This window comes from Myodes glareolus, chromosome 9, assembly GCF_982192425.1.
Source record: "Myodes glareolus chromosome 9, mMyoGla1.1, whole genome shotgun sequence".
NCBI classification, from domain to species: Eukaryota; Metazoa; Chordata; class Mammalia; order Rodentia; family Cricetidae; genus Myodes; species Myodes glareolus.
This window is the reverse complement of record NC_142034.1, coordinates 94,617,638-94,631,253: the sequence shown is the minus strand read 5'-3', so window position 1 is coordinate 94,631,253 and position 13,616 is coordinate 94,617,638. Positions and strand designations below refer to the sequence as shown.

General features: G+C 42.7%; 1 protein-coding gene across 3 annotated transcripts in view; it reads right to left on the bottom strand.

Moving 5' to 3' along the window:
• Cramp1 (cramped chromatin regulator 1) overlaps positions 1 to 13,616 on the bottom strand; it is a 56,411-nt gene that overhangs the window by 25,713 nt on the left and 17,082 nt on the right. For all 3 annotated transcript variants that reach the window (XM_048436170.3, XM_087910762.1, XM_048436171.3), the window contains 3 exons: positions 11,078 to 11,231; positions 6,737 to 6,820; positions 4,646 to 4,694 (listed from right to left, as the gene is read on the bottom strand). In XM_048436170.3, coding sequence (XP_048292127.1) covers positions 4,646 to 4,694; positions 6,737 to 6,820; positions 11,078 to 11,231 — 287 coding nt within the window. The remainder of the gene's footprint in view (positions 1 to 4,645; positions 4,695 to 6,736; positions 6,821 to 11,077; positions 11,232 to 13,616) is intronic.

Genomic DNA, 13,616 nt, shown 5'->3' with positions numbered 1-13,616 from the left:
GGATCCGACACCCTCACACAGAGTATATACGGGTAAAAGACCAGTGCACAATAAACAAACAAACAAACAAACAAATAAATAAATATTTTTTTAAAAAAAGGGCAACTCAGATATATACATGTAAAGCAGGAGACAACTAGGGCTAAAGTCAGGGGGAAAGTGCTGTACCACATACCTCATAAGAACAAAGTGTGTCCTGAAAAGGAAAATGGCTCACGTTTTAGCATTATGAAGTCTCAGAACCCTGCATAGTGGTTTCACGTTGGCTCCAAACACAGTAAGGCTTTCAGCAAATACTCATAAAACGATTCAAACAGTGAGGTCTCTCTCATATGGGAGGTGGGCACAATCATTCAACACAGAAAACTAAGTAACTCCTCATGATATGGCAGCTACAATATTATCCATTCATCCTTCCAAATGCACATCTCTTTACTTATCCAAGCATCTACTTACCCACCCACCCATGCACTAATCCATGCTACCCACTCATAAATGTACCAATCGACTCCTCTGCCCACGCTTTCTCTTACATCTGTATTCCATCTATTAATCTAGCCATACATATACATTCATTCTTCCATCTGTCTACCCCCTATTGGCACATTCATCCATCTACCCATATATCTGCCCATTCATTCATTCATTCATTCATTCATTCATCTGTGTAAACATTTATCTGTCTGTCCACCAGCCATTCTTCTATCCACTCATTCATTTGCTCAACTGTCCTCTTAAAAGTCTTCTCATCAGTTCTAACTAACCCTCTACCTATCACCTCAGCTGTCATATGCACCCCATATGCACCTATCCACTCAAGGACCAAACTACCTCTGTATGTTAGACACCAAAATGCAGAGCTAAGAATAAGTAAGTCTGACTAAAGGGACAAGAAGAGTCTAAGAAAAAGGCTGCCCCCTTACCCACTTTCTATTTGGAGGGATAATTCACAGAGAATAAGTCTCTAAGCAACCACACATTCAAGTAACTCAAAATTATTGAACTACCTTACACCAGATGAAGCACACTGATGAAAAGTGATACAGCAGTAACAGTGATGCTGGAGTGGGGACACAGAAGAGAGTAATACAACATGAAGGAGTCACGTTTTCAACAACTTCCTCCAACAAAGAGCCTTGCAGGGGAATGGGCTTTAAAAACAAAATGGGCATACACATTCATACACACACACCTGTTCAAAAGAAGCAACAACAACAGCAACAAAAACTCATGCTCAATGTCACTGATTATCAAAAAAAATACAATTCAAGGCAATTTCATATCAAGCAGAACTTTCTGAAGTCCTTGGGAGCCCCTGGGATGGGCTTTGGAAAACACATCTCTTCTGAGGGGATGCCCAGGTGAGATGAAAACCCATGCTCACAAAACAGACTCATGGTTTAGCCTTAGAGTCAATTCTTCAAAAACATTAAAAAAAAAAACCAAAAAACCTATTACCTAGTATTCCTCCACAAGAAAAAATAAAACAAAACAACAACAACAAAAAAACCCAACAGATCAACAGACAGGTATATTCATGTTACTAACTCCACTGGGCAGGGAAAGGCAATGAGCTGTTTGAGCTCTGTACAATGGCTGACAGTGTCCTCTGCACATTGTTCAAAGAGAGATGCTCAGAAAAGGAAGGCATTATAGAGAGTGGCACTATCGTGCGTAGGGTTAGACATGGACTAGACATTCCCTGCCATGATGTTCTTGTTAAACTCAGAGCCATGAATAGAGGATGCCAATCTAAATAGGTTGTGTACTGGTTGACTCCAACCAGATGATGAAGGAAGAGATAAACAGACAGCAGATAATGTCTTTTTTTTTTTTTTAGGAGAGAGAAAGTACTCCAAATAAGATCATAATGGTAGGAAGGAGGTGTTTCACTGCACACCTGTCCAACCTTAAACATGTCTGACATAACATAAACCACAAACAATAATGAGCAAGCATTAGCAGAGGTTTCACAGCTGTCTGTCTTAGCACGATCCTGAGTGACAGGAGCCTACCCCCAGTACTAAGTCTGCCCTTCCCTATATCCTATCTCATGCTTTGTTCAGGAAACAAAGCAAAGCGCCTGAAACAAATAGTTTCACTCAGTGAATTTTGAAATAAAACCAGGAAAGATCAAATCACACTCCTGTCAGATCAAATCATAGAGGTGTACTGGGCCCCTCAATGGACATTTCTCACCTACTGATAAGACCATAACAATGATCACCTCAGCCCGTGAGCTTCAGTCTTCCCAAAAAAAGCTACTGTAACAAGCAACTGCTCAGTCTTGCAAAAAAGCCAGGTGGTGGTGGTGCACACCTTTAATCCCAGTACTCAGGAGGCAGGGGCAGTCAGATCTCTGTGAGTTCAAGCCCAGCTTGGTCTACAAGAGCTAATTCCAGGGCAGGCTCCAAAGCTACAAAGAAATCCTATCTTGAAAAACCAAAAAACAAACAAACAAACAAACCAAGAAAAGGAAGGAAGGAAGGAAGGAAGGAAGGAAGGAAGGAAGGAAGGAAGGAAGGAAGAAAGAAAGAAAGAAAAAGAAAATTAAGTCTTACAGATGCAGAGATCCATAGCCAAGCACTGGGCCGAGCTTCCTGAATCCAGCTGAAGCAAGGAGGGTCAAGATTATGACAGGGGAATCCAGAGACAGCTAATCTGAGCTAATGTGAGCTCACGGACTTTGGACAGACATCTGGAGAGCTTGCATGGGATCGACGTAGGCCCTTCACATGTAGGTAGGTGACAGTTGTGTGGCTTGGTCTGTTGGTGGGGCCCCTAGCAGAGGGATCAGGACCTGTCCCGGACATATGAACTGGTTTTTTGGAACCTATTCCCCATGCTGGGATGCCTTGCCCAGTCTTGATGCAAGGGGAAGAGTTTGGTCCTGCCTCAACTTGACGTGTTATGCTTTTTTGACTCCCATAGGAGGCCTACCTTTCTGAAAGGAGGAGTGAATGGAGGGGGTAGATGGGAGGCAGGGGGAGGGAATGAGAAGAAAGGAGAGAAAGGAAACTATGGTTGGTATATAGAATAAATAAAAATTATATATATAAAAGGTTACAAATCCAGTCCCAGGAAGGATGTAGAGCTAAAACCTAGATGCTTACTTCAACATGTTATAATGTCTAAAAGTCAAAGTTCAGGTCTGAGAGAGAGAGAAAGAGAGAGAGAGAGAGACACGAGAGAAGTAGTAGGGATTTGGGGAGGTCATACCTCAGGATATATAAAAACTGTTATGTCCACAGTAGCTAGAAAAGTATGAATGACAAAGCAGACCAAATGTTTAAGGTTCAGGTAATGGGCTGGGGACTGAGAGGGAGAACAGAGATAGACAGAGGACACGGCTTTCAACAAGGGCCCTGAACTAGATAAGAAGCCCTCACAAGCATCTTATAGTGTAGCAGAGCATCAGCAGCAGCATGACACCCCAGAACAGAGTTCTGGAGCAGCCAAGAGGAGACTACACAGAGTGGGTATGGAACTGGAGAGGGGCTTGGGGTAACAACATTTTACTGACCTACATACCAACTCAAGAGACAGGCAGAACACAAGAGGACTCATGAGGATTAAAATGCTAACTCTGTCATTCAAGCCAGCTGGTGCAGTCCACGGAGGAAACCTGAAGACAAGGCAGTAAGTATGCTTGCTAGCTCCATACTCAACCCTGATGCAGATGGCATCTTTGGAAAATAAAAGGTCAAAAACATTGGGCTGAAAAGACTTTGGTGGCTTGTGACACTGTGATAACATATAAGCTCTGGAAATCAGAGGAGTCAGATTAAATGTTGAAAGCCAAGACAGTCTATCTGAAGCAGCCCAGGAGCCAACACATCCAAGTCCTAAGGAAAGAGAAATCAAGGCCAGGCCATCTGTACATACAGTCACAGGCAAGGGCTGGCACAAGGATCATTTGTGGGAACAAAACACATGCCTAAGGACAGGAAGAAGTTTTAATTCTGTGGGTCCTGACCAAGAAATTGGAGGGCTTGCTAGAAGGCTGAGCAGATTAAAACACCTGCCCTGTGTCCTAATTAATGTTTTTATTAACAACTCGACACAACCAAGGGTCAAGAGGAAACGTGATCTAAAGAACGGCCCGCATCAGAATGGCTGGTAGTTTTATCTGTGAGTAATTGTCTTCACCAATGATGGAAATGTGAGGGCCCAGCCAACTGTGGGCAGAATCGTTCCTCAGCAGGTGGGCCTGGGCTGTATAAGAGGGGTAGCTGAACACAGACTAGGGAGCAAGCCAGCAAGCACCATTCCTCCATGGTTTCTGCTTCAGTTTCAGCCCCGACTCCCATCAGTGATGAACTGTGACCTTAAAGTGTAAGCCAAATCAACCTTTTCCTTCCCTAAATGGTTTTTGGTCATGGTGTCTATTAGAGCAACAGAAAGCAAATTTTAGCCCTGCACAATCTGATGACCTGAGTTCAATGTGGACACCACAGTAGAATTGACTGCTGAAAGCGGTCTTCTGCTCTCCACACAAGCACTGTAACACATGTCAACACTCACATACAATAAGCACACGAATAAAATTACAAAAAAAAAAAAAACACCAAAAAACCAAAAAACAAACCAGCATCTTTTTCAACCTCTGTAGTTCAATGAATGAACAGCATACACTTGCACTTACCCAACCTGAATGAGTTCATTCAACTTGGTTGCATTCTTGTCATCCATGCCTTTAAATGTAGAAAAAAAAAACAAATGAGGCCATGGGGTGGTTAGACATAAACAATAACAAATTCCCATATTATTGCCTTCCACACAGACTCCAGATCTTGGTAATGAATGTTCTTCATCAAACAGAATCTGCACCCGCAGTAATGTTGGCCAGTACCTTGTCTGTCACAGACAGCTTCTTCCTAACCATTGTCTCAAAGCTCTAATGTGCTTCCTGTACAGCTAACATCTTCTAGGAGTCATCCATGATAGTTTGGTACTGTTGAACCACAGCTCCCAATACTGCCTGAAAACTGCATCCTACAGGCATCTCACTGGGTCCTGGGCCTTCTTTCTCTGCTGGTTTTATGTGGACTCTCAGGAATATAATTTGAATGGCAAGGCCAACTAAATGATAATTCTAATGCCCTAGTTTCTGTCCACATCACTGTCCTAAAGATGTCTTCATGGGAAAGCAAGAATTAAAAAGGTAACACAGGAGCCTTGGCCCTGGGTATGCACTGTAAAATCCTCAACAGTACTGACTGACTGAGTAACAGTGGGACCACACTCACTTACCCAGGCAGAGAACCAAAGACAAGAATGCAACTGTAAAAACAGGCAGAAATGTACTGTACCTTTAAGGAATTAAAGGACTTTTTATCATAGATAGTGTAGGACAGACACTATACCAGTCATAAACATGATCAAAGAAGAAAAAGAAAAAAAAAACAAATAAAAACAAAAGCAGTCAAATCAGAATTCTACTCTGATAAACTTTTAAGAATGAAAACAGAGCTGGGTTTGATGGCACAAGTCTTTAATTTCAGCACTCAAGAGGCAGAAGCATATGGATCTCTGTGAATACGAAGCCAACCTGGTCTATAAAGTAAATTCCAGGACATAATCAGGGCTACACAGAAAAGACCCATGTCGAAAAACCATAGAAGAATGAAAACAAAATGAAGGCTATTCAGTGAACAGTGAGTGAAAGGATTCAAAGCTGGACAACTGCACCACAGAAAGTAAAGAAAGCTCTCACTCTGAAGAGAAGAGCCCAGGTGTAGACGGGTCTTCAGTAAGGAGGAAGATCACTGGAAAAAGTAAAGGCAGGCATGTTCTTGCAAGAGCCAGGCACACCATGGCCCTTAGATGGACACTAACCAACCACTCCAGTACCACCACAAATGCATGAGAAAATGGAGTACTAATGACTTAAGTCAAGGAAACCCAGTCTTGTCTGAACAGGGACACTGGAGCTCAGATATGCAGGAGAGGGGTTAATGAAGAGGAAAGCCAGGGCAAGAACAAAGCTCTGCAGCACTGTGTCTAGCAGGTTCTACATGAGATGCTTAGGGGTGAGGAGGCCAAACAAACTAGACAGGACCTATGAGACATATCCTGGAAGAAACAGGAAGAGGGGAGAGGAAGGGGGGAAGTGAGAAGTCTTGTACTTTACATCTAGCAGATGCCTGAGCTGTGAGGTGAGGACAGACAGTCTTGAGCTGTAGTCAGGCTAGGACCTTTGGAGATCCAGCCAGAACTTAGGCTCCTGTCAAATACTGGCTCAGCTAGGCAATCATGGCAGAACAAAAGCAATGCAACCACCATATACATGCAGGTGGCTTTGCATACAGGGAAGTAGTCCTGGACAAAACTTGACCATCACTTGGAAATGTTCTAAAGACTCTGAATATAGGCAGGAAGTTAGCAGGATACTGTACACTTTGATAGGGTTGAAATGACTCAGAATAATCATGACAAGTGGTGCACAGAAGTGTCTCATCCAGGTCACAGTGCTGGTCTTCAGAGTGTGGTATAAGGGTGTACAGTTAAATGGCAATGAGGAAAAATGTACCTGTGTGTGTAAGCCTATGTGAAGAGCATAAGCAAACATTAATAAACGGTAGAGGAGGCAAGGGAATGGTCACTCTATCTTTCTTCAACTTTTCTGTTGTGAAAAAAATTTCAACATAAAAGTTGGAGAGAAAACAGGCATTTCTGTGCACTAAAGGTCAGTGGTGACAAGGACTAGAATGACGCAAACAGCAGCAGTACTCACAACCCCCGATCTTCTTTCGTAGCTCTCCGTAGCAGATAAGACCATAGAGTTCCTGGGATGATTTCTTTAGCCCTCGAGAGAACACTGAAAGACAAAAGGACAGATGTTAGGCAGGAGGGACAGAGACATCATAGGGCACAGCCTGTTTGTACAAGAACACTAGAAGCACACTCTCCAGAGTCTGAGGCTGATCACATGTGGATCAAGGCACCTTGGCCATGTAGTTGCTGATCTCTGAAGAAACTGGCAAACAACAAACAGTAGGAGCAATGTTGTTTTACTCCAGGTAAAAATCTAAAAAATAAGGGGTGAGGTCAAACATTAGTCCTGACAGGCAGAGCAAATGTTTCCTGGAGAAGAAAATTGCTTGATTGACAAGGAGTATTCTCAGAGAAAAGAAAGAACTGAATGACCAACACAATCATGCCTTATGGCACACAGTTCCCCAAGTACAGGTGAGCCATACCCTGATCCCTGAGAACTCCCCTATGCCCTCCCCAGGTGACAACGGATATATATCCAACAAGTCCCTGCTAACATCCATCCTTCTAACGTCACCAATAAGTGTCCCCTTTATTTAGGAAGAAAACAATCGCTCAATATGGAACCACAGGACTGTTGTGTAAGACTTCACAGGCTGCTTTGAGAAGATGAAATGGACAAAAGCTATATTTTTGAGAAGATGAAATGGACAAAAGCTATATTTTTGCCTGTCCCCTCCCGCACCTTGTTCCTCTGGTGCTTTAGCCTAGAGCCACCCTGTACAACCCCAGTACACAGAGGACAGCAGAGCATACCTGGGGAGCTCAGGGCTCTTGAACCTGGCAAAAGGAGAATGACCCTTCTGTGCTAGCCACTGTTTTCTAAAGATACTTTACATTACAGGACACTGGAGGCAACCAACAACAGTCTAGGCACTGTCAGGTCATCTCAGAGCAGAGACAAATGTCCTCTGCAAAATCTCTCAACTGTTTTCTCTAGTTCTCTTCTCAGAGACAACTTCTAGGCATTAACATTCAGCTGTGTACAACAGGAAATGAATATACTAGTACAATTCTGGAACATGGACTAGCTCAAAACTCTGCCTTACCTAAAATACTAAGGTTGACCAATCCTGAAGGTTTTCCTGAGGGAAAAAACCCAAGACCATGTCAGACTCTCAAAAGGAATCTAAGATCTTGACAGATAACAAAAGTATGGCCTATAGAGCTGGGCGGCAGTGGCACACACCTTTAAACCCAGCACTTGGGAGGCAGAGGCAGGTGGATCTCTGAGTTTGAGACCAGCTTGGCCTACACAGTGAACTCCAGGAAAGCCAGAGCTACAGAGAAATCCTGTCTCAAAAAGATAAAACAAAAACAAAGCAAAGATGGGGAGGGCTAGAAAGATGGCTCAGATGTTAAGAGCACTGGCTGCTCTTCCAGAGGTCCTGAGGTCAATTCCCAGCAACCACATGGTGGCTCACAATCATCTATAATGAGATCTGGTGCCCTCTTCTGGGTTACATACACACATACACACACACACACACACACACACACACACACACACACACACACACACATATATACAGGCAGAACATTGTATACTGAATAAATAAATAAATCTTAAAAAGAAAAGACCCTTCATGTGTGATGACTGTGCAATCAAAAGGACAGAGGAAGGAAGGCAGGAGAGAAACTGGGTCACCACACAGGGAAGTGAAAGAAACAGTCTGCTATGATCCTACAATGTGCTGAAACCTCTATCCCTCATCCCTGATGGGAAAGAGAGCTAAAATGATGCTGCCAGGAGCCTGAGGTACTTGGGGTCAGGAGGTGGTTCTGTAGAGGAGGGTAACAGAAAAGAAACATCAGCTTTATATACTTTGCAATACTAACCCACGAAAAAAAATTCTTAGACTTAGTAGACCTGGGGGAGGAACATCTATGTTTTAGGGCCATGGACAGCATCCGAGTTTGTACCATCCACAATGCCTGAAAGTAGAGCTTGGTGAACAAACCAGACACACTCTATCATCACACAAGGTACAACTTGAACCACAACAATCTTTCAAGCATAACTTATTAGTCATCTCACTGGGGAGACTTTTCAAGAGCAGCTGGAGTGAACCCTTTGTCTTGGAATACCTTTCAGAATTTACAATGAGCTCTAACAAGAAAAGAAAAAGTACATAAACAATATATCTGGAAGGTACAGATGTTTCACATGAATGAAGACAGCCTTGGAGCTCAGGGGACTGGACTAGTGATGAAATATGTATGGTGATATATTACTTGTGTTTTAATAAATAAAGCTGGCCTGAAGTTCAGCGGGCAAACACAAAGCAGCCATACTAGTCAGCCATACAGGTCAGAGAGTGGTGGCACACACCTTTAATCCTAGGACTCAGGAGACAGAGGCAGACAAATCTCTGTTAGTTCAAGGCCACCCTTGGTTACACAAGATTGAATCTGTTTAAAGAGAAACAAAGCTCACATAAAGGTGATCTCAGCACTTGTGATTATATGCCTTTAATTTCAGCACTAGGGAGGTGAGACGGAGCGATCTGGCTGGGTGCAGAGAAGAATAAAGGGGTAAGAGACAGGAGCTAAGTGGAACGTGGAGTGTGGGGTGTGAAGTCCTCAGTATTCATGGAGACAGGATTGACCATTTTTAGTCTGAGGTAGAGGTAAGAGTCAGAGGCTGGCTGCTTTGCTTTTCTGATATTCAGACTGAACTCCAATTATCTTTTTATTATTTGTGCTACAGATAAACAGACAAACCAGCTATGAAACACGCAGCAGCGTTGGTAACTGAAGGACAAAATGGGGTTGACTTGAAGTCTGTGGAAAAATCTTACGTTGATGGTTATATGAATTATGGAAGCTGACAAACAGGTATCAACAATATCCTGAGATTAACTGGGAGATGCTCCCAGGTGTGGAGACTGACAATTTAGTCGCGGGGGTCTCTAGAGATGAACAGACCAGAGGGGAAAGGGTGTGTGACACTCAGAGCTCTGCTCCTAAGTCAGATGGGGAATCAGGCAGTCAGCGTCTTTTAAAGCTATAGTAACATGATGCATACAGTAGCCAAAATATCATGACCTGGTAAAGAGCACACCACAAAAATGGTAAAGATCAGGGGTGTCAAAGGCCAATATGAAGGCATAGGCAGGGATCAGAGGTAGGAGCAATGTGTCCACAACTATACATTAGTGATTTCTAGGTCAAAAACTTTACTATCTGGAAAATTAAAAGTGAGTACTAGAAGGAAGGATCTCTAGAATAAGTCCACTATAGAAAGTGCAGAAATGAAAGGCAGAATAGAGCAGGCTGGAACCAAATGAGTGCCAGAGGAGACTCCAGAAACATGGAGGAAGGAGGTGGCTAACTTTTACAGGGAGAGACAGTTGACTATCAGCTAAAGAGGTAGTCAACCAAAGGCACTTTTAGCCAGAAATGAGACCAACAGCTAAGGAGATCTAATCATGTTCCCGAAGATGAACCGAACTGTGCAAATCTTGACTGTAACACAGATGATCAGAGCACTGGCAAAGCCAGCATCCATCCCAGCAGACCAGCACAATTCAGGCTTTCTTGTGTATCCACAGCTCAACTTATCTCAATACCCAAACTTATAGGTGACCCAGAACCTTTGCTGTGAGGCAGTTTCCTTCTAGGTGAAAATCTTCCTCCACCTTGAAGGGAAACTTCTTGACACATAAGATGTAAAGAAAAGTAAACAACCAGAGAGTCTAGCACAACGTGTTTACAACAGGGTGTCCTAGGGGAAAGGTTAAATACTTCCTGCCGGGAAGCTCCATTAAGACAGGAAGTAAACAACTCAAAATATTTCTAGCAAGTACCTGAAATTGACCAGATGCAAGAGTATATAAGCAGTAAAGACTACTAAGAATTGCTCTCAGACTAATCAAGCTGCAAAGAAATCTCAGCAAAGCCCAGTTGCCTTGAAGAAGTAGAGACCAGCAAAGCTGCCTCAAAAAGGCTCAGGCCAACTGAGCACCTTGGAAGAACACTTTTCCAACCTGTTGAGGTGACTGCAGGGTGTGCAGGCACACATGTACACACACAAACACACAGATGTTGAAACACACACATACACACAAAAACAACTCAAACAGCAGTAAAGCCCCTGAAACATAGGTGCGGGCAGTTTCCTCAGTTAAGTTTGACCAACAGGCTCTGGGTATGCCACCAACCAAAGCATTAGGAGGCAAGTCCTATAGTGAGCAGCTAAGTGAGGATGGTATCACAAAGAGAGGACATTGGGTGTTTGCCTGAAAAGAATCAACTCTGCCTACTGGTCTCCCAGAGACTAAGTCTGTAAAACACTCACCATTGTCAAAGTCAATGTACTTGGTAATCTTGTGCCAGGTGCGGTAGTAGAAATGCCGGACCTGCTCTTTGTTCTTCACCATGCTTGCAGGTTTGCCCTTTTTCTTGTATTTTAGAGCAATATTGTTCTGAATGGCTTCAAAGTCTTTTCCATGCTAGAAAACAAAAATTCCACAATAAAAGCACAGCAGTTAAAAATAAGACAATATTTTTTTAATGATATAGGCGTCATCAAGAATCAAAGAGTGACCAGCTATGTACAAGATGGTTGTCCTTCAAGGTACTTCTGTACATATAAACTTCAACTTTACTTCCTTAGAATCTCAAGTTTTAATTAGAACAAAGCAGCAATAGAATTCAGAGACAGAACTATCCCAGTCCATAGACAACACCAGAGGCAAGAGCTTTGCCATTTTTAGAGTTCTCTAAGTTCATATTGTAGATGTGATGGCATTAAAAGACAGGTTTGCAAGAGGTAATTAAGCTACGGAAGATTCTTCCTTCTGGTGACAATAAGGCCCTAATAAAAGGAGCTTTAGGAAGCATTCTGCTAGCTTGCATTCTGCCATGAGAGGACACAGCATTTCTTCTTGCTAAGATATAAAAATAAGGTATCACTATGGGCTAGGGATATAGTTCAATCATAAAACACATATAGCCCTAGGTTCAATCTCTAGTGGAGAGAGAAGAGAGATTTCAGTTTTGTGCATGTTGTGACAGCATAAAACAAACTAAAATAGCCTAAAAGGCAAAAAACTATCATTGGGACAAAGAGCTTGATCTTGGGTAACCCTTTAAGGGACCATGAGGGAAACATGCAGACAGTAGGATACCATGGGAAAGAGGTCAGGCTGCCACCACAGAGCATCTTAGAATAAAAGAACAGGCTACAGAAAGTGTCATCAAACAGAATTGGCAAATACAAACCCTGGGAATAGATCCAAACAGAAGACATTCTGACCATACCTCAGGGTCAACCCCTTCTAGAAGGTCTCCTTCAAAATCAGGGTGTGGTTGAAATTTGAGACTGTAACTTGTGTTCCTGTGTTGTTTCTTTTTTTAAAATTTAAATAAAATTCTTATTTTATTTATTTTACATACCAACCAGTTTCCTCTCCTTCTTCCCCTCCCATTCTGTCTTTTTTCCCATATACCCCCCCAATCCACTCTTCCTCCATCTCCAATCAGAAAGGGACAGGCTTGTTTCTTTATATGATATAGAGAAGCAGCTATTTGGTGATATCAGAAAATGATATAGTAAGAAGTACTGAGAGGACACTATGGCAATAGCGCCCCTGAGCCCAGATATGAATTTCTTATCTATCTATCTATCTATCTATCTATCTATCTTCTTTCTTTCTTTTCTTTCTTTCTTTCTTTCTTTCTTTCTTTCTTTCTTTCTTTCTTCATGGAGAATACAGACGTTCTGCAAAATAACTAATTCCAGGGCTGTGCAGGGTGTGTGCCAGATGAGTGTGGAACACTTGGAGGTGCCCAGAGAGTGAGACCTCAACCAAGAAAAGACAGGTTTCAATTTGTACCAAAACCATATGGGCACAAATCAGTGGTGAATGGATTATAATCCACATAATAAAGCAGGCTCCATGTATCCACATATACATACACAAGTGTGTAAAACACCAAGGGGAAGAAAGAAAGGCCCTTCTTCAAATGAGATGTGGCCGAGCTTGGTAGCACAGCAGGGCAGTGGTGACATATGTCTTTAGCCCCAGCACTTTGGAGGCAGAGACAAGGGGATCTCTGTGAGTTTGAGACCAGTCTGGTCTACAGAACAAGTTCCAGAAAAGTCTCCAAAGCTATACATAGAAACTCTGTCTCAAACCCCCCCCCCCCCACAAAAAAGAGCTCTGTAACCCTCTGACATAAAGCAATGGAAGCAAGATTGTCACTGAACAGATTTCACAGCGACTGCTGTGCCAGGTAAAAGCAGTCAGGTTGTTTAAACTAATGTAAAAAAAAATTATTGGAGCCAGGCAAAGGAGGTGTAGGCCTTTAATCCCAGCACTCAGGAGAGAGAGGCAGGTAGATCTTTGTTAGTTCGAGGCCAGCCTGATCTACAGAGAAAGTTACAGGACAGGTTCCAAAGCTACAGAGAAACCGTCCTGGAAAACAAACAAACAAACTGATGGAAAATGTGGCATTTGCGTCTTGATACCCAGAATGGTCTAGAAGGTCCCACCTGAAAACAGTGGCCTGGGCTGGCATCACAACTGCGGCAGCTCTCATGTAAAACTGGGCAAGATAAATGAAGGACCCACTGCTGCTAGGAAATTTTGTTTCTTATTATTTTATTTTGTTTTTGTTTTTTTGGAGTGTGTATGCATGTGCATAAGAGTGCATGCATCACAGTACAAATGTGGAAGTTAGGGGACTTATGGGAGTCAAGTCTACTCCTTTTACTATGTGGGTCCTAGGGATCAAGACAGGTATCAGGCATAACGACAGCTGCTTAACCTGTTGAGCCACCTCACTGGTCGTTTATAACATTTTTAAAGTCTGAAATAGTTTTAAAATGAAAA